This window comes from Chelon labrosus, assembly GCF_963514085.1.
Source record: "Chelon labrosus genome assembly, chromosome: 13".
In the NCBI taxonomy this organism is placed as follows: domain Eukaryota; kingdom Metazoa; phylum Chordata; class Actinopteri; order Mugiliformes; family Mugilidae; genus Chelon; species Chelon labrosus.
In genome coordinates, this window is record NC_140346.1 from 23,289,626 (window position 1) to 23,311,153 (window position 21,528).

General features: G+C 44.4%; 1 protein-coding gene across 1 annotated transcript in view; it reads left to right on the top strand.

Annotated features, from left to right (window-relative positions):
* nbeab (neurobeachin b) overlaps positions 1 to 21,528 on the top strand; it is a gene marked incomplete at its 5' end in the record, with an annotated part of 190,781 nt that overhangs the window by 94,538 nt on the left and 74,715 nt on the right. Inside the window, 10 exons of the mRNA XM_084558818.1 lie at positions 2,361 to 2,524; positions 3,768 to 3,894; positions 4,626 to 4,745; positions 5,531 to 5,658; positions 9,822 to 9,883; positions 15,017 to 15,081; positions 16,976 to 17,084; positions 19,063 to 19,286; positions 19,347 to 20,776; positions 21,122 to 21,340. Of these exons, the coding sequence (XP_084414944.1) occupies positions 2,361 to 2,524; positions 3,768 to 3,894; positions 4,626 to 4,745; positions 5,531 to 5,658; positions 9,822 to 9,883; positions 15,017 to 15,081; positions 16,976 to 17,084; positions 19,063 to 19,286; positions 19,347 to 20,776; positions 21,122 to 21,340 (2,648 nt within the window). The remainder of the gene's footprint in view (positions 1 to 2,360; positions 2,525 to 3,767; positions 3,895 to 4,625; positions 4,746 to 5,530; positions 5,659 to 9,821; positions 9,884 to 15,016; positions 15,082 to 16,975; positions 17,085 to 19,062; positions 19,287 to 19,346; positions 20,777 to 21,121; positions 21,341 to 21,528) is intronic.

Sequence of the window (21,528 nt, forward strand, 5' to 3'; positions counted from 1 at the left end):
ACTAGATAATCTATACATGATTCATGAGCGCTCGGGTAATGAATTATTCATTAAAAGAGGTTCGTGTTTTATCAGCTCCCTTGTAGATATAATATGCAACGTCCCGGGCTACAACAGAAGCGCGGGCACGCTTCTGCTGGAGCAACCCGAGCGTGGGGATGAATTTGGAAATTAAATTCCAGTTCCTACAATCAAAAAAAAAAAGAAAATGCCACTGATGTTCTGAAATCTGTCAATGAGATTTCACAGAGGAGAGCCGAACGAAGATCTACTAAATAAATGATACTTGTCATCAGTGTTCTTCAGAGCACGGCTGTATCCCTGGAGATATTAATATTTCAGGACGCTTTCAAGCATTTCTTGGCTCTCTCTCTCTCTCTCTTTTACACCTTTCTCTGTGATTTGATCTGCTAAGTTTCAAATATTGTTACTGCTATTTTTGGTATTGTATTCCTGTCAGGTACTTGTCAATGAGGCAATACTCCTGCAGTTAATGTGTAATATAATCTACTTCCTGTATATTTTATTCATAGGGAGCTTAAATAAAACATCAGAGTTGTGATAATTTTGAGAGAGATCGGTAAAAAGATAAATTCTTAAACAGACGGGGGAAAAAAAAACAAAAAAAAAAAACATCCAGGCCGAATTAGGTTCATTTCCCGTGGCGTGTTTAACATGATCTATGAGATGGACCGTGGATATAAAGCAGCAACAAACGACACTGAAAAGTCTGTGTTGTTTTGTTGAGGGAGGATTTCTGGGGATTTGCTTCAGATGACAACAGGCTTAGCTCGTGACAGAGCGGAGGCCTGGCCTGTGTCACCCGGAGTAACTGCAGGAGATTGGACGAGACATTATCTGGCACCTCCACAGACCCGAAGGCCAACTGCAGACCCGATAAGGACAAGTTTTCCTTCTCTTTCCTGTCGGAGAGCTTCTGCAGGGCCAAGTTCACTGCATCTTCTTTAATCCGCGGCCAAGCAGATCGCATGCGAACGGAGGCCCGGTGCTTTCCCCGCGCCGTTGGACGGGGTCACAAGTCTAATTTTCATCTCAAGACTTCCCCAGCTTTTCTTTACATGTTTCATTAAAGAACTCTGTCCCTTTTATGTGCGACACAATGTCATGTTTTGTGCAGTAGCTTCTGGAAATAAAAGGGAAACCACCGTTATATTTAGGTTCATACTTGGCTTATGCATGTGTATTGTTATTCATGTTTTTTGATGTTTCATGTATTTGCTGCCAATTCTTTCATCCTTACTTTCAAAGTTTGAATTTCCATCATCAACTTAACAAAAAAAAGAAATACCACAGTTTTTATGATTATGCATTTTCCAGCTAAACCAGATGCTGCTCTGTATGTCAGCACAGACCACATGCCAGATAGGAAGGTCTTAAATCTCAGGCTCAACGAGTTGTCGTTTTGTCAGTTTGTACACAGGAGCTTTGTTAAGTATGTGTCACTGACGGCGGCCACGTTGCTCCTGCAGAATTTGTGGTTGGGGTTTTGGGGATGTTTTTCATCTCCTCCCAGCGGAGCGGAGTGCGGAAAAAGGACCACTGGTGGCAGGAGCAGATGTAAAGGAAAGTCTAGTAGCTTAGTTGGCTGGCCCTCGGGTTTATTTATTTTAGTCCCTTGTGTACATGTGCGGGTCTGTTTGCCTTGCATGCATGCGTGCGCGCTGAAAGATGGAGTTGCAGGTCAGAATGTTTAACTTTCGGATGGTTTGGCTCATGTGAGGGCACGCTGGCAAGGAAGCACCGAGAAATAATACAGATGATTACTATCCTCCTACTCTTTCCCCCAAAACACGTGAATGAATGAGTGTGTTTGGAAGGAAATCCTGTGTGTGTGTGTATATATATATGTGTATATATATTTTTTAATCTGTGCTGGATGCTTTCTCAACTGACTGTCAGCTTTTATTAGGACAAGTCTAAAACTAACCTGCTACACGTCTGGCTAATTTGTTCTTTACCCCCCCACCCCCCCCCCCGGTCCCAGGTTTCTGTCAATTAATAACCTTTCCACAAAACTAGAAAATTGTATTTCACCCACAGTTCTAGTCCAGCAGTTTTTCCAGCATTATCACATGAAGCTCATGAGTCAGAATATATGAATAATTGCGTGAAGTTATTACCGTTTGAATCTACAGTTACCACCTGTAGTTGCAGCCCTTTGGAGCTCTTAGATGTGCAGTGTCTTACTCCAGACAACATACCCCAGCTGGTTCTTCTCACTCTGCCACATCTGCTGTTTATTCTGTTTATAATACATGTATATTTATTTGTAAGTATATACATTTTTTTGTTGTGTGTGTGTGTGTGAGTGATGCATATTCTGTGTGTGTTCCCTGCAGGAGTGTGGTGGTGCCTGTGAAGAAAACCTCCCCTGGCAGCTTAGCGGTTAACACAGTGGGAAGCAGCAGCAGCACCAGCACCTCTCCTGGCCTGACAACCGGCAGCACCCCCAACATCTTTGCTGCCGCCTCCGCGACCCCCAAAAGCATGATCAACACCACGGGTAGGTCATGTGCAAGGTTACTGGAGTGGACTGAAGCCCCACTGGTGTTGTTGATTTTCAAAAAAAAAAAAAAAAACGCTCGAGAGCAATTTGAGAATACTTCATTTGCGTAATTACTGTATATCTTAATGACTCTCTGGGTTTTTCTTTCACCGACTCCCAAGAGTAGAAACAAAGCATTTTTCCTCTGCTTGATCATGTGATCGTGATCGCCCTTGCAGGGTGATATACTCAACACTAGATGGCCCTCTTTCCCTTCCTTTCACTGTCTGCAACAGCTCTGTGGACTGCCAAATAAAAACCACTGTCCTTCAGCCACAGGGATCTGCCTGCATTATGCAGTAAAACAAATACCCTTTTAATAGTGAAGATGCATTTGCAATTCAGTGTGTGCTCCTGCTTGCCTGCCTGCCTGCCTGCCTGCCTGACTGCCTGACTGCATGCACGTCCTCTCCTTCCCCCTGAAATCACACTGCTTCTCCTTTGGGGCTTTGCTGCATTGAGCCCGCTTCACCTCGGGGCTCGTGTAGTCTGGGCCTCTGAAAGGACGCACTTAACACCAAGAACCATTAGGAGCCCCAACACCTTTTTAATGCGCTCTATCTATAAAAAAAACTCCCTCATCGCTCAGAGCCCCTGTGCAGGAATGTGAGAAGTGTATCCAAGTGAATGTGTGCCTTCAGCTAAAGCCACAGGCTTTCACCCAGACCTCATGATATCACGCTCACCGTTTTTTAACCTCACAAGGTCAGAAAGAAGGATTTTATTCTTGGCTGCTCAGTCTACCAAGAAAATTTGACCCTGCACTCACCTTTGAATTACTCTCACGATATCCTAATTTTGGCTTTGATTTAAAGAAGGCACAGTGTAATAATGTTTAAAAGAAATGCAGATTTTGTCCTGATGTGTTGGTTAATTTTTCTTCTTGTTATAGTAAATTAATTACTTCCATTGTGTTTAATTTAACGTTTAAGGGTTTGATTTGTGCAAGTCAAAAGCCATATTGTTCCTGGTTTTATAATTTCTCATTATCCTTTCAGATAATGCGCCTTCTCTTAATGTATATTATGATTTTTAAATTTTAGATTTGTATTTAATCTTTGTCAAAATCCAGTATTTTAAATATGTTTAACATTAAGAAGGATTTTGTTTCCCAAATCCTTCCCCCATCTGTAAAATTAGTATAAATAAAACCATATATATACTTGGTAATATGTAATAATGTTGCATGCTTATCCTGCAGGTGCCACCGATGCGGCTGCGTCTTCCTCCTCCTCTTCCTCCAGTTTTGTCAACGGAGCCACCAGTAAAAATCTTCCAGCCGTGCAGACGGTGGCCCCCATGCCTGAGGACACAGTAGAGAACATGAGGTACCACCAGACTAAAATCTACTCGTACGTTAAGTTGTGTGTGTGTGAGAGAGTGTGTGTGTGTGAGTTTCATCTTGGGTTTTGTGATATTTATATTTTCCTCTGGTTTGTTTGATGGATAACTACTGCACAGTGTCTACACCGAACAATGCTTCTTTTGATTTGGTAAATTCAGACACTTTTCTTTTCTCCACATTGTCAAAACAAAATGCCACCAATAAAAAGAGGTGGTTTTGTATGTGTTGCACTGTAACAAAGTTTGGCTCTTTATGCACGTGTGTGTGTGTGTGTGTGTGTGTGTGTGTGTGTGTGTGTGTGTTTCTGCATGTTGCGACCTTGACTCATCATCTCCCCGTGCTGTAATAGCTGGTGACAGACGTCCTTAGATCTACTCTCCCGCTGACTGCTGAGAGCCCAGGTCTTTCTCCAGACTCTCTCTCTCTCTTTGCCTCAGTGTGTTCTGCTTTAGGAATAGAGATTCAGTTGCCATGGCAGCAGTAACCGACATCACTTAGCGTAACTGTGGAGTCAATGATAGTACTATCTTGGTGCAGAGCCTGCTGATGCCTAACTTATATTTTAGACGAGGAAAAAAAGCTGAATCGCCTGCTCCAGTCGAAAAATAACAAACAGATATGATTAGAATAATAGATTTTTCATGAGCCCAAGCTTTAAATCATAAAACTGCATGTCTGTGGCTTATTTTGTTCTCCCCCCCCTCTTTATTTCAGTGCCTTTTGTGAAGTGGACCAGCATCCACTGCGTGAGAGGCTGACACCTCCCGAGCTCAAAGCCTTTAGCTCCCTGACAGGATTACAGGCAGCCTCCAGAGGTGCAGGCCAGTGTCTTAGGCAAGGACATCTATGTTAGCCTCCCGGACCCCCTGCATCCCGCATTTTATGCTAGTCTGTCATGCCTCGGCTGTGTTTTCCCAGGTTGCTGGAAGGCAGATTACACTACACATTCACACAAATCCCGAATCAAACAGTCCTCTCTTCTCTCCGTGTCTCTTTCTGTCCTGCTGCGTTGTGTCCATCTTAGCTGGGAAAACAAGCTTCTGCTCTCCTCGTGTTGCCTCTTTTTAAAAAAAAATTTATATATTTTTTTTTTACCTGTGTGTACACATAGAGTGCGGAGATATGATACAGCTTGAGCCGTGACTCTTGCCTCGTATACTGTCGGAGTCGTATGGCTGCACGACTCCAGTATGTTTGTTTTTTTTAGTCCGAGGTGCTCAGATAATGTCAGGCTGAGGCATGTAGTGAGCGTGGAGAAGATATGGAAGCACCTCTGTGGAGCTGTACAACTGTGATCTTATGCGAAAACCTGGTAACATATCACGGCAAAGATTGCAAACAGCTGGCGAGATATGTATTCACGAGAGTAAATCTTCTTTTTTATTGACATTTCATGGATATCTAGCATCTGCAGTCTCTGAAATGTGCAAGTTACTCTCTGCACCCACCTGCACACACTAACTGCTGTTAGCTGTGTGCACTGGGTCAACTGTGGAGCCCTTGCTGCTCTTTTCCCACCTCACACTTGTTAGAAGGTCACACCATTACCTCCTTTACATTTTTTGCTCCAGTTTTAATTTCCTTTCGTGACTTCTGCTTTTATCTGCTCTCGTTGACAGCATTACTACCAAGCTGGAACGGGCCTTGGAGAAAGTGGCACCCCTGCTGAGAGAGATCTTTGTGGACTTTGCACCTTTCCTGTCACGCACCCTGCTGGGCAGCCACGGACAAGAGCTGCTCATAGAAGGTGCGGAAGTTGAACGGGGCATTTTATTCTCTGTTCTCTGTGTGCAGTCCTGTCCCCTTCACCTTACTCATTGTATGTACTCCACCGGCTGCCTCATTGATGGATGCGTACGCAGTAGTAGGTGCTGACAGGAGAGTCACTATTTTGCACTCAAGCTGGGGGTCTGTCACAGTCTGATTAAGTCCGCTCTCCGTTTCATTCATCTTGTGGCATGTTCGTGCTTCACTCCACATATTGAGGATTATTCCTAGATGGAGTATTTTTAAACATCAGTGTTTCACAGTCACAACAAATGTCATTTTGAAATGAATGTTTAAACAATTGGTGGCCTTCGCTTCCTCCTTGTGATATTTTTAGTGCTAAGCTAAGATTGCATTTTCCAACTTGCCCTGTTATTTTATGCTTTTTTTTTTTTTTTTTATCTTTTTTGGTCAAATGTTGAGTGAAGTGCAGCAGCTCCATTGTAAGAATGCTCTTTTCTGTTTTGTTCCATGCAGTATACAGCAGATTTGAGCACATTAAGATCCAAGTCCACTCACATGCAAAGTACATTTATCAGCCATAACATTATGACAGGAGAAGTAAATAACATTGACCGTCTTGTCACAATACAGCATTCTGCTAGGAAACCTTTGGACCTGACATTCTTGTGGATGTTACTTAAACATGTAGCACCCACCTAGACCAGACCAGGCACCCCCTCCCCATAGCAATGACACTCCTTGATGGCAGCAGCCATCCCCAGCAGGATGCAGCCTGACACAGACACACACACAAAAACGCTTTAGGAACAACTAAAAAAACAAACAAACATGAAAAACAGTGTTGACCTGGCCTCCAAATTCACTAGATCCCAAAGTGATCAAGTATCTGTGGGATGACCTACAGAGGCCCCTCCCTTCAACCCATAGACCCAAAGGCCAAAGACACATCCTGTTGCCAGACACCACAGGACACCCTCAGAAGGCCCATGTCCATTCACTAATGAGTCGCATCTGTTTTGGATGCACAAGGGAGACCTACACAATATTAGGAAGGTGGCGATAATGTTATGTCTCATCTGTGTAGCAGCTCACTGAGACCTTGTTAAATTTTCAGCAATGCATTAACAGCCGTTGATATTAAAGTGACAGGCTTTAGGTGAAACTCTCAATCATGAGCTCTTCAGCCCTTGCTACTCTCTGTCATAGTTTTTTTTATTTTAAACAGCAGTCATAGTGCAAACAGCTAAAGAGCCGTGCTGACTGGTTTGGTTGTGCACAGTGTTTGCAGAAGTCTGCTGCACTCCACTCTGGTCTCTAGACCTATTTCCTGCCGGCTGTGTGAAGACTCCCAGAGCCTTCCACAGGCCTCAGGTTGGCAGCGCCTCACAGTGCTACTTGTGCCTAACCTCAGGGGCTGTGTGCCTGCATGTGTATGTGTGTACGTGTGTGTGTGTATATGCACTGCCACTCTATTCCCCAGGCTTGTTTTGGCTAAGAACACACTGCCACCGCAGTCAGCACGTGCATCTGTGAGACTGTGTGTCTGCAGACTGTGCGTGCGCACTGCAAGATATGTGTGTGGCCCTGCAGACTCTTGACATGCAAGCGAAATGGTATCTCTGCCTTTTGTCATTGCCAACGTTTTTTTTTTGTTTTTTTTTAAACTGTAAGCGAAAGCGATTTTAGTTTCAGAGGTCTATGCAGAGAATGACAGTAGGCTGAAAGTATGCACTCCCATAACCTTATAAAAGACCTTCCGGGAAATAAAAAAAAATAAAAAAATGTTTGACACATATCCACATTGTGCTGATTATAGTTGATTTGTGAACTGGTTACACTGCCAGTTAACTTAATTACAGTGTTTTCAGTGGCAAATACTGTGTTTAGTTGTGCTTTATCTGAAATTTGAAGAATATTTTTATGGGGACCTGGTACAGATTTTTAATTCAGGCTTTTAAAGTAATCACCTTTACAAAGCTTAATCAAGAGTAGGATTTTACTTATCTGATACAACCAATCTTGATTTTTAGAAAAGAGCATTTGAAACACTACTAACTGCTTTTTAAATAAATATGTTTCCATTAAAGCCAATTAAGCTCCACGAGTGGGCAGTCTTTCCTCTATACGTCATGCGTAATGCCCCGCATAAATGTAAATAGAAAGGCGGGCATGTCACGGACGTGTGGCTGAGGCTACTCACTCAATGTCAAGAAGATGGAATGAAAAAAATCAGATAGCATAGCCCTGACAAGTGTGAATATGTCTGTTACCCTTTCACTCAAAGTCTGTCAGCAGACTGACCAAGCTGACAAACCAGAGCTGATCTCAGACTGCAGACTGTAACCCCACAAACAGGCTCGTAGAGATAGACAGCTCAAGCCTCAGCACTCTTCATGTTTAACCCCGTCCAGGCTGGTGAAATGTGCACACTGACAGAATCACGTTTGCTTAATACACCTACACGATATTTAACTTTATTGAGCCACTTCAGTATGTCCTAGCAGCAGTGTTTGTGGTTTCTCTCTCTCTTTCTACTTTCCTCCCTGGCCCTTCCCAGGCTCACAGTTGAAATACTGTGCTGCAGTGCAAAGGCGCTCCATTTACCAGTAATTACCAGCCATCCATCACTCCTTAGATTGCCTGGGGTCAAGCCCTCCTGTGCCCCCTGTGCCCCCTTTGCCTCACCCTATCCCTTCACCCCCTTTGCAGACATTTGGTCACTGCGGCAATTATGTTGAGTGCACCCTGAGCTTTACACTTGGAGTTGGCGGGTAAGCGCCGTGCACGAACACTGCTGCTGTTGTGATGCCTGCCGCCTGCTTCTCGCTGTCCCCTGAGTGGCCCAGCCTGCCGGCACATCACCCCACAATGCCACATTCACCCGTGCCTTAACCCTGCCCTGTTTACAGGAAAGGACTGGCAGGCCGTGTTTAAATAGAATGCATTTAGTTTGTCTACCAGCACAAGGCCAGGGTCAGTTGGCCACCTGACTCCTGTGTCAGACTGGACTGACTTATGGCTCGGCATGTCACTGCTATAACAAGGGGTCGAGCGTGGTACTCTGTGTACAAGAGAAGGGTCACATCCTCTCGGAGTATTTACAATATGTTCAGTCGGACTGTCTCCGCTCATGAATAGAAATGGATGGAGGAGCGGCGGCCGGGAGATCCCTCCAGACACGGTTCTGAATATTTAGCATTCTGTGCTACATTGTACAGTAAAACCATTTCCTTTGAATGTTGTCTGATTGACCTTTTAGGGCCGATTCTTAATTTTTTTTGCCATATAAAGTTGCGTTAAGATCTCAGTGTTTTATATTTTGATGCTGAGGCTGCAGTTTCGATTACATTTGGACAGCAGATTGTATCTTTAATATGTTAAGTTAATAGAGATCTTTATACTCTTTTCTGCTAATTGGCACATCTCTGCATAACATTTTGGTGGATATTATAATTGAAATTAATACAACATGTAATATTAGAGCTTTATTCTATCAACCAATAAAACATACTATTATTTTATATTTTAGATGCACAAACCCACCATTTCTAAAAATATGCCTACTGACTTCTGAAATTCTGCATATTTTATTCTCTCCTCTGACTGACACCCAATCCTCCATGAAACAATAGCAGCCGTGTGCTATGGAGTTTCTCTCTAATGAGTTGTAGATGTAGTTGCTGTTTTTTTTTTTTGTTTTTTTTTTTTTAAAATAATTGCACCTTTAATGGTTCTCACCTAGTGCAGCAGAAGGGGCTGAAGGTGTAGGATATAAGACCAGTTGCAGCCATTGTTTCTACAAATGAGAATTTCACACCTTCCCATGTTTCATTAGAGGGTTGTCTGCTTCAGTGGCTCGCCGTCTACAGAACGGAGATGTGGGAAGAAGCTGTGAATGTCTTCTGTGAGTGTGTGGCATGTGTGAAGGTAGACATGTGTGTTCTCATGTAAATGTATTGCAGATGCAGTGTTTTATGGCAGAAATCAGGGCAAATTAGGGAGCACAAATCAAGGCCTAAAATGTGCAAATATAAGAAAGCTTTGTCCATGTGGAACAGTGTACGTCGGTGCAGGACTATATGCATTATTTATATTTGAAGTATTGTCTTGTTATTAATAATAAAATAACAGCTAACGTGCGGTTAATATCTGTTCTGTTCATCTGCTTTGTCTCCAAAGGTCTTGTGTGTATGAAGTCGAGCACCTCAGTGGTGGAGCTCGTCATGCTGCTTTGTTCTCAGGTGAGCTTTTTTTTTTCTTTCTTTCTCCTCCTCTTTGTCTTTTCTTCTATGTGCCATTTTCTCTCCTCTTTCATGCCTTTCTCTGCTGCACTTGTAAATACCGTGTTTTAAGTCTTGTAGAATATAAATTGGCACATTGCACTGGGAAATTAGACGCAGACGTGCAAATGTCAACTCTGCATATTTTTGCACACATATTGTATATATATATTCTTTATTCAGTCCAGATATCTTGTAAATGTATACATCTGAAGAAGCCTGTCTTAATATTGGCAACAGTTATTCATTATCTGCAAGATTTTTATCAGTGTATTCTCATTGTAAAATATATTCCTTAAGAAAATCGTCCAAACAGATGCTACACGCATCCAGCTCTCTGAGAATCCACCGACTTTCTCACTACACCCCAGAGCTTTAATCCCAGGCCCTCCTCCAGAGAACGAGCCCCACCTCATGCAACCCTGCTTGTGACTGATCACCTCCGAGCTGACCCTCTGAATCTCTTGTTAAGCCCATGTTTTAGAGAAGGTCAGAGCCCTGATGTAGCAGTTAGAACAGGAGATATTTAACATACCTTCTGTCAGCCCATCAGTCTTGCATCGGGAGCCCATAAGGAAGCCATTACTTGGTGCCTCTTTGTGGATCCAGACTGCGTGGCCAGAGCCTTGAGGAGGTGGATTGCCACTATGTGCGCGCTCCGTGGTATCCGCCAGTCCAAAGCGCTCTTCAGCAGGGAGCTCAGCCTGTGTTATGTGGAGGCCATTATTCAGGGGCTTTCCTCAAAAAAATGTGCATAAACGCGGCAGCCAGCATTGAATCATTGTTGCTCTTTTGATGGTTTTTTGAAGGGCTCCTTTTTGTGCTGCTTTTCTGCCTGTAGTGTCTCTGTGGGAAGTTGTGCTTTTCCAGCTCTAGGATTTATTGCAGATGAGAGTGTCAGCATGCTGTTAAGGGTCTGAGTCCATCCCCCATTTACACAGATAGCATTACTGCGGCTCCAAAGGTTCCTGCCATTAGAGGCTCTGGGGATGAAACCCAGGCTGAGATATCGATCAGACAGCGAGGCCTCGGAGCTGGACTATGTAGCTCGGTGTCTTTCTACAACCTTTCAAATAGAGATTAGCCATTGCTTTGCATCTACAATTTGGAATCAATACGCTTATGTTACACGCTAATATGATTTAAAAAATCTTAATCTAATAATGGGTTTCTTCTCTTTTTTTACTTCTTTCAGGTGTCAAAGCTTATACATGTGGAGCTGTTTGATCATGACCAGATATGATTTGATTTTCATAGTCATAGTAAAGGGGTAGTTAGGTTCTTTTAAATTGTGGTGTATGAGGTACTTATCCATAGTCAATTTATTCCCTGCAGTAGATGGATGTTGGAATGACTGCAGTTTGGAGAAGCAGAGATTACCAGCACATATGGCAGTATCTGTATCAGTTTAAGTATACTATGTTGTCGTCAAAGCCACCTGACCACTGCCTTGGTTAGTTTGTTTGTGAAGTTATGTGACTTTGGTGTGTTAACACATGAGATCTGAAGTAAGTAAATGTGAAAACACATCAGTAGACCAACAACTCCTGTGTTTCTGCTTGGTAAAATTACCGTTTTTGTGACTGGAGTCTGGTGACTTTGAAGAGAGCGACATACCAGCAAAGTAGTGGTGATAGTATTTTAAATATAATAATAATTTATACTTATTTTAAGTGCTGCTTGTTTCAGTTGGCTAAAATACACTGATCAGGCATAACATTATGACCACTGACTGGAGAAGTAAATGACATTTAAACCATCTTGTGACAATTCAGTGTTCTGCTGGGAAACTTTTGGACCTGGCATTCATTCATGTGGATGTTACTTAGACATGTAGCACCCACCTAGACCAGACCAGGCACCCCCACCTCATAGCAATGACACTCCTTGATGGCAGCAGCCATCCCCAGCAGGATGCAGCCTGACACATGCACACACACACAAAAACGCTTTAGGAACAACTAAAAAAAAACATGAAGAACAGCACAAGGTGTTGACCTGGCCTCCAGATTCACTAGATCCCAAACTGATCAAGTATCTGTGGGTTGATCCACAGAGGCCCCTCCCCTCAAAGGCCCCCACTAACAATATTTTGTTCCCAGACACCACAGGACACCCTCAGAAGGCCTATGTCCCTTCTCTGACGAGTCACAACTGTTTTGGAGGCACAGTGGAGACCTACACAGTATTAAGAAGGTGGTCATAATGTTATGCCTGATCGGTGTATGTTTTGTTTCTGACCCCATCCGCAGCACTTCATTGCTTGGCCTCTCCAAACTTACATCTACTGTAGGTAATGCACTGACTGTAGTACCTTACAGAGCCCCACTTCAAAGAAACAGAACGATCCCTTTAATGTCTCCGGGTAGCACGCGCTGCACCTCAGGTGATTTTTAAAAAGCGCAGCAAGTCTTCTCAGATGCAGGACGAGCTTTGGCTGACATCACTATAAAATGCCAACTTTGACATGTCCCCTCACATATTTCAACTTTAATGTTTTTAGACAGCAAGGAGGGCACTTAGCTGACCTTTAGTCCCTCTCTGTTTTGTGACCTGTCAGTTTTATGAATAAATTAGTGCTAATGATCTGCCTTTTCTTATTTATGCATACTAATCACGGCAATCATCGTGCGGCTGGCCACGGCTGCAGACACTGTGTGTCTCTCCTCAGCCTGGGCAGCTGAATGAAAAGGTCAAGCAGCTCTGTTTCTTGTAACAGCTTAAACATACAGGGAGGGAGAGGAGGGGGGATCTAGAGTGGAGCCACAGAGATTTAGTGATGGAAGGCCTCCAGATGTGGGAGAGTATAACGGAGCAAAGCAGAGCAGATAAAAGCAAAGGCTCCCGCGCACTGACAGGTTGGATTGAAACACCACAAATACTTAGTGCCCTGCTGAATTTCAGGAAGATGAAAGTGGGAGGAGAGATTCTTTTCAAGGCCAGCAAGCTGTTCGCTGGGATGAGAGTTGTGGGATTTTAGATGGTGTTTTTTTTTTTTTCTCTCTCTCTCAAAGACAGAATGAAGCGTGGCACCGTTGCTCCAAGTGAGCCTACAGCACTATCAGTGACTGTCAAACAGCGATCAGTATCGCATGTGTGTTCCAAAGATTTCACCTGCTCTCTCACGCCGTGGAGCTATTTTGGCTTTAAACGCAAATCTATTCTTCAGTTTCATCACTTCCATTGTTTCCAGTAGCAGCCGGCAACTGTTTTCAGCAACAAAGGAGGATTAAGTGTATACAACACCAACCGCAGTGTGTGTGTGTGGAAACTAAACTAACCCAAAAAGCAAGTGACTACTACATTTGTCAGGTCTGCTAAAACATAACCAGGAGAATGCCTGCTGGATATGTGAGCAGGCAATTATTAGCTTAGTCATAACAAAAATAAAGGACAACAATATGTCACGGCTGATGCTGTTTATTGGTGCTCTCTTTTGCTCCGAGAAAGTTAAAGACAAAGCATTTCATATCTTGGCTGCTAAATAAACTTCCAATAGCCAGAGGTGCTGCACCCTGGTCATGGTCTGCATTTACATCAAGGATCACATCTCTCTTTTAAGGAGTTGCACGTCAGGCCTAATTCCCTTCAAATGGGCAGCAGAGGACTTTTTCTTTTTTTTTTTAATCTTTGCAATCAAAGGCAGCCTCCTCTGGGATTTTTCTGCTCTCCAGTTAAAAAAAAAAAAAAAAAGACGAGAATAAGAGAGCCTGTGAAGCGCTATCTCGCCTGTCAACAAGCAAACCTCAGACAAGATAGCCAAGTTTCATGCTATACTCCCCGCTGCCCTGCTGCCACTTACCTAGCGGTGCCCCCGGTGTCACATCTGCCTCGATTTCCGTATTTATTTTTGTCACGTGAGCGCGGCTCGAGTGGAACCTTAGAAGACTGGCTGTGCGTGATCCCTGTCCAAATCAACAACAGCCTATTCCAGGCAGATACTGTAGCGGAGGAGAGGGGTCATGGGGAACATTTGGAGACCAGATGCTCAGCAGTTTGTCAGCACCATCTCCCTGACTTAACGCATCGCAGGGTCAGACTGTGTACTCTTGCGCGAGCCAGTATGTGTCAGTCACGACAACTGTGTACAAAAACATGTGCCCATACATAATAATGTCAATGTCAGTTATTCTGGTACTACACAAAACAAATGCTGCTTACCTTGTCCAGACACTGACAGGAAATAAACAACACGGATCACTGTTTTGAACATAGATTCTACTGTATTCTACGTATATATTCTATAGGTGAATAACCTTGAGTTGCATATGCATTAGAAGCCCTTAGAACTAGAAACCTTTTCCTTTCATTTTCTTCTATTTTCCCTCTTCTTTTGAACTGTGCCCTTCTCTGTTTTCCCTTCGATTTGCACCTCAGTGAGGTTACAGGAGAGCTGAATTTCCCACAGTGAAAGGCGCGCTCTCAAACTGCTTTTTAATCATTTCCAGAGCATGTTGTGAGACAGCAAGTGCTGGCACTCTGGCCCAGGGCTCGGATCCCTTCCAGGCGCACACTGCAGGGCTCAGTGAGCCTGCTCAGTAATCTGTCACTGTAAGGGACAGAGGAAATGGCTGTATTTAAGCGAGAGGATACAGTTTCATCCCACAATTACATCTCTCCTGTGTTTACAGATCTTTTCACAGAGGAAGAAAGGATGTCTCACATGTGGTGCAGAATTTCAGCTTTTTATAGACATCACTTTATTTCCTCCAAGGATATATCAACTAAATGCTTTCTTTACCTACTTGAATTACAAGCTATGAAACCTAATCTAAATTATAGCTGAAATATGCAATTTGCTGGGTGAAATGAGATGCATTTCTGGATGATCTAGTTGCAGATTGGAGCAAAATAGTATTTTGATAAGTATACTCTATTTTAACTTTTGGTTTACTTTGCAAATCTCCCTAAGATTGTGCTATTTTCATAACTTATTACTCTTCCCTGGATGCAAAAAGCGGCCATACTGTCTTGATTTATCTTAAACCCACATGTAATATTTATTAAAAGGATGTGTTGTGTCTTCAGAGCATTTGACAAACCATTAACAGATGAAGGCTTACGCGAATAAACAAACTTTTTTTTTCATTTCAGGAGTGGCAGAACTCAATTCAGAAGAATGCAGGCCTGGCATTCATTGAGCTAATCAACGAAGGAAGGTATGTATCCTGTAATATATAAGCTTGAATCACACGCCTGAGCAGCAGTTTATTCTTCCCTCCTTTGTACCGCTTGTGTATGTTATTATTATTTCACCCCTGGCAGCTATAAAAAAAGAAGTGGTCCGGTGTAGATTAGCTCTAAACCTCTTGCCCCTCTTGACTGCTCTGTTGGGGGTAAAGGTAAATAAGACTCTTGTGGCTGGATGAAGTAAGAATATTAACACTAGAGAGCAGGCGGCCACTTGAATCACCTGCCTCTCTGTGTTTTATTGCGTCTCTCTCCGTCTCCCTCCCTCTTTCTCGCTGGGTGTGGCCGGAGTTTTTTTTCCGTAGAGCAGATCAACGGCGGCTCAGCCTCCTTGCCCATCTGCTGACCCATCTGGCCTCGTCGCCTCCTCTATGCCCAGGCTCTTCCTCCAGCCCGGCCAGGCTTCTGTGAGTCTCCTGCTGGCCCAGGAACAAAGAGCTTTGGTCAGTGAGGCCACACGGCGCTGTCCAGGGTGCTGCTGACAGACAGATAATTTTTCAGTTTTAGTTTCTGTACACCTACTCTGCCTAACTTGACAGATCTAGAGGTGTAGCTGGAGTCTGGTGAATCTGTTTGCTTTACAAGGCGTGGCTGACACTGACATTGTAGCTGTTGTATGTGCAACATGCATTAACAGATGCATTAGGTGGTGGTGTGCTGCCACTATTATGAAAAATGCAGTGATTAGTTTGGTGGGATAGTGATATTACATTTTATTTAAGCTTATTCCATAATAAAATCAGTTTGGAAGCGAGCCATCTCATGAATAGATGGGGATTTTATTATCTTACTTCTGCCTCCGGTTGATACCTAGTGACATATTTAGGATCTACCCTGCTGAAAATTATTTCTCAACATGAAAATCATTTCAAAAATCCAGCTGATTGTTAAGAATTGGTGTTTTTAGACTAAATCCAGACACAAAAATGTTGTGTCTGGATTTTGATTGTCTTTTATGAATGTTTATGATCCCTACCACTCTCAAAATGCTGTTGCTTCTATAGGCACCTCCTGACGTTCAATTCGATCACTGATTAATTTTTATACTTAAAATCCTAACAAAAATAAGTGTGGTAGAGAGCGTAGATGTCTTTTTTTTTTTCCATCTCCAAACATCACTTGTCAGCTCGCTCTCTCATCTATTCTTGGTTTCGAAACAAAGCTCGGCGTCGTCGTCAGCCTCCCGTCTTTGAACAGTGAACTTCTGTCTATTAATGAGTGCTTGTCAACAGTTAAAGAGGCAACAGCAGCTGATGAATGCAGCCTCGGGATTACTGCCTCTCATCGGGACGGGAGGGAAAATTACAATCTGTATCAAGCGCTGGAGAGGAACAAGGGGCTGTTTTAATTAAAACAAAGCTGGCCTAATGGTGTGTAAAATGGCATGTAATCTACACACAATATCCGCGGTGTTTTCGGTTATTAAAGAGACCAGAATTTAAACGTGAACGTGGGTGGAGACCGCCGAGGCCTCTCGAGTCAGCCATGTGAGAAGTTGTTCACGGCCAGACTCGTCAGCAATACGGGCGCCGGGTTGATGCTCTGGTCAGTGGGAAGGGATGCACACTCAATCAGAGTATGCCAGACAGGCTTCAGCGCTCTAATGACACTCTATTCCCTCCTTAATGCTACAGAGGGATCTGTCACTGACCTGCAGCCTTGCAACGTAACGCAGACAGATGATGCTGTTTACTAGTCTGCTCTTTCAACAAGCAGGATGTTACACGATCCTGATGGGCTAATATTTGCCTTAACCCTGCTCCTTCTGCAAGATTACAGCAGATTTAAACCAATAAAATCTCTACACATTTGTGCATATATATGACAAGGAAGAGTCTGATGCATGTAACTCCCTCATCTAAGGTTGCTGTGCCATGCCATGAAGGACCACATAGTTCGGGTGGCGAACGAGGCTGAATTCATCCTGAACCGACAGCGAGCGGAGGACGTCCACAAACATGCAGAGTTCGAGGTATTAACCTTTCCCATCCTTCCTTCCATTTAAAAACTAAACGCTCGTGCTTATAAACAGTTAACAGCACTCTTATAAACCACTGCTTCCCCAATGTTTTAACGTCCCCATCTGCTGTGAAAATAGAATTTGTCAATCTTCTAATGAGCTCTAAACGAATCCTATTAGTATAAAACAGCCATTTCAAGTTTATATGCTGCAGTAATCTCTGTGTCCCTCTGTGTCCTCGTGAGGATTAACTCCTCACCCGTACAATGCTTAGAAAGGAATTTAATTACTGGTAGCAAAGGGATATCCCAGCAATATTAAATTAGGATTTTGATATGAGCTTTCGCCAACCAACTCAAGGGGGATAACCTCCGGAGTCCGTCACACCGCTCCTATTTCACACATTGAAGGAATGACGCTGGTTTCAGCAAGTGTATCAAGCTTTTATTTTCTCATTGTTCCAACTATGCAGACAATAAATGGAATATGTAGCCTGTAAACTAATACTACTACTAAAGTGGAGCAAATAAATGCCAATATCATACTAGTAATATTATTAAAACTGATTGATTGCTGATTGCACATCAAGAATGTGTTTGTAACCATACAAGCCTTAACACACATACACACACACACAGTTCTGCCACCTCTGTTAACAGCTTGTACATGTGAGGAGTGATGAGTTTCTTATCTGGAGGAAGCAGCCATCCTCAAACAGCTGCTTGATATACAGTTCTCGAGGATCCTTGACCTGCTAGATAAACTGGAAGAGACGGCTAGATATGCAATGTCAGGCGAAGAGGTGGGGTGGGGGGGAAGTGTACCTGGCCCCATCCGTTCTGTCTGCCAACTCCAGACAGCCCACACTTTTCATCTAGGTCTGACGTTACTTTATTACCCACTCTCCGAGATTGAAGACTCAGGACGGAGATGAGACATTTTTACAATTAAGTTGGTGTCAGGCAGAGGCGTCATATGCTTTAAAGTGATAAATAATGTTTGATATTTGTCACGGCATCATGTGGTAATACGAGGCGACAAGCAGAGATTGAGTTATCCGCCTTATGAGGAATACGTTGAGGTATAATATCTGACAGAATTCAAATTTAAAGCGGAGAATTCAATTAACTTGCAGCTTCTGTTAGCAAATTAGATTGTGAATATTAGCAAGAGTTCCCTCAGGGTGGCCTCGTAAGACAATCTTGTTTTAGCTGCAAAGATAGAGTCGCATGTGCTCCTCTGGTTTACTTCCAGCCACCTGGAACAATTCTGCTGCACGGAAACTAATATTGCAAACTCTTACAATTTGGACAGTTTATTTTAAAATAGGTTACTTTGATTCAATTCTCCTGAAAGTTATGCATTCCTCTGTATTTACTCAGACGTTATCTTGGAAACCGAATCGTGTTACAGAAGACGTGTTATGGTCCTGGGTTTCCAGTGCTGGTGTTTTGTTCTTTTCCTGCTCTCTCTTTCTCTCCCTCCCTCATTAGGCTCACCTGGGCAGGATTCTGGCAGGAGCTCATGACACAGCCGCATTCACTCTGCAATCTACACTCCTTAAAAGGCTGGCTGTGGCTTCCCTCCAGTGCCAGATAATTCCACATGTCATGGTTTGTGCTAGCTCTTCGGTTTCCGTCGTGCCTAGAGAATCTTTTGCTACTTGGGACTTATCTCTCGTGTTTTCTTGTTCCTTCCATCCAGTGCCTCCCAGGGAGAGCCGGAGTCCTGTCCCGGCAGCCGTTTTTTCAGTTCTTTTGTCGGTACTCCTGGAGTTTCCAGCGACTTTTGTTTGCCCTTTTGTATTGTTGTTTTGTTGACTTGGAACTTACCGAGTTTGTGAATAAACTCCTCTTGATTGACTTTTACCCGCGGTTTTATCTCCTGCCTTGGGGTCCAACCACCGGTTGGACGAACCGTCACAGAATTATCTGGCCACACAATGGACCCCGCGGAGACTAACCGCGTGTTTGACGTCCTTTCCAAACAGGGAGCGATGGTGGGACAGCATGATTCCGCTTTACGCTCACTTTCAGACCGTCTCGACTCTCTCACCATGGGTATGACTCAGCTCGACAAGCGACTAGAGACCATCGTTGCCCGGCTCACCACTTCAGCAGCCCCAGCAACTCCTCCTCAACCGCCCACTCCAGCCGAGTCTAATCCAGCATTGGCGCCCCTTCCTCGAGAACCATTCATTCCCACACCCACCAGGTATGAGGGTCAGTTAGGGGCATGTGCACAATTTCTTCACCAATGCTCACTTGTTTTCAGCCAACAGACCACAACCTATGTTACAGACTCAGCTAAAGTAGCTTATGTTATGAGCCTTATGTCCGGTCAGGCAGCTACATGGGCCATGGCTGTCTCCAACCAGCGACCCGAATTGTACTCGAATTACATGCTATTTACCAGAGAAATGAGACAGATTTTCGATCACCCAGTCAGAGGCAGAGAGGCTGAGGGGCAGCTACTGGAGCTCAGGCAGGGTGACCAACCTGTGGCCCAGTTCGCCATCACCTTCCGCATTCTGGCGGCGGAGTGTGGATGGGATGATGGTGCTCTTCGGGCCATTTTTCGCAGAAGCCTGAACAACCAATTAAGAGACGAGCTAGCAGTAAGGGACAATTCTACCTCCCTGGAGGAACTGATTCGGCTAGCCATCAGTTTAGACAATCGGCTTAGGGAAAGGCGCAGGGAAAGAGCCAGTGACGGATTACAACTATTCGACCCTGCTCCTCACCACCAACGAGATAAGGGGCTGCCATTCCCTGCCACTGACTACACGGAACCCGACGGCCGGCCTCAACCCACAGCGATGGGACCTCCAGGGGAACCAATGCAGCTGGGGCGCGCCCGCTTGACTCTGGCGGAGCGGCAGCGACGCCTGAGACAAGGTCTTTGCATATATTGCGGCGACAAGGGACACATATTGGCCAAGTGCCCAGATCTTCAGAACTCCGGAAACTCCTCCCCGCGCCAGAGAACCCAGGTGGTCCGGTCCACGGCTACTTCGGCCAGAACTGGCTCCCGCTCTTATCTCAAAGGTATGTTGCTCCGGCCCCATCTTGCCATTCCAGTCCATGTGCTGGTGGACAGTGGGGCCGACGAAAGTTTCATTGATTCGGGCCTGGTTCAGCAACACAATCTACCCCTGAGGGAATTGGACTCGCCCAAGGAGGTTTTAGCCATAGATGGCCAACAATTGACACTGATCACACACAAAACAGAACCTCTGAAACTCTTGATCTCTGGTAATCATCAAGAACATATTGAACTGTATGTTATCTCCTCTCCTGTGACCCAGGTGGTAGTGGGGTTACCCTGGCTGAAGACTCATAACCCTCATGTGGACTGGGGAACATCGACGATACGGAGGTGGAGTCACCACTGCCACGCCCACTGCCTCCGGTCAGCTATCCCCGGTCCAGACTCCAGGAACCCCACCACACCGGAACACATTAGCTTGGTCAACGTACCCCAGGAATATCACGACCTCCAGGAGGTTTTCAGTAAGGACCAGGCCCTCTCTCTCCCTCCTCACCGCCCTTACGACTGCTCCATAGACCTCCTTCCAGGATCACCTCTCCCATCCAAGCGGCTGTACAATCTCAGCAAACCTGAGAAGGAGGCTATGGAGAAGTATATCACGGAATCCCTGGACGCCGGTCTTATTCGGCCCTCTTCCTCTCCGGTGGGTGCAGGTTTTTTTTTTGTTGAAAAGAAGGACAAATCGCTCCGCCCCTGTATTGACTACGCAGGTTTGAATGACATCACAATAAAGAACAAGTACCCGCTCCCACTTATGAACTCTGCTTTTGAGCCACTACACAACACCACCATCTTCACTAAATTAGACCTTAGAAACGCATATCACCTCGTGAGAATCCGTGAGGGAGATGAGTGGAAGACAGCTTTCAACACTCCCCTTGGACACTTTGAGTATTTAGTTATGCCTTTTGGACTCACTAACGCTCCTGCTGTCTTCCAGGCACTTGTAAATGATGTCTTACGTGATTTGTTAAATAAACGTGTTTTTGTGTATTTAGATGATATTTTGGTGTTCTCCCGCAACCCCAGGGAACATATCGAACACGTCCGGGAGGTGCTCCAGCGGCTGCTCGAGAACAGATTGTTTGTGAAGGCAGACAAATGTGAATTTCATGTCACCAAAACGACCTTCTTGGGGTATGTTATTGAGAAGGGGCAGCTTCACCCAGACCCAGTGAAGGTTAAGGCAGTGGCAGAGTGGCCTACTCCCGAGTCTCGTAAGCAGCTGCAACGCTTCCTTGGTTTTGCCAATTTTTACCGGCGATTCATTAGAAACTACAGTAAGGTAGCTGCCCCCCTTACTCAGCTAACCTCTGTTAAGGCCCCTTTTGCTTGGAGTTCCGATGCCCAGTCAGCTTTTGATCACTTGAAGAAAATGTTCATTAATGCCCCTGTGCTTGTCCAC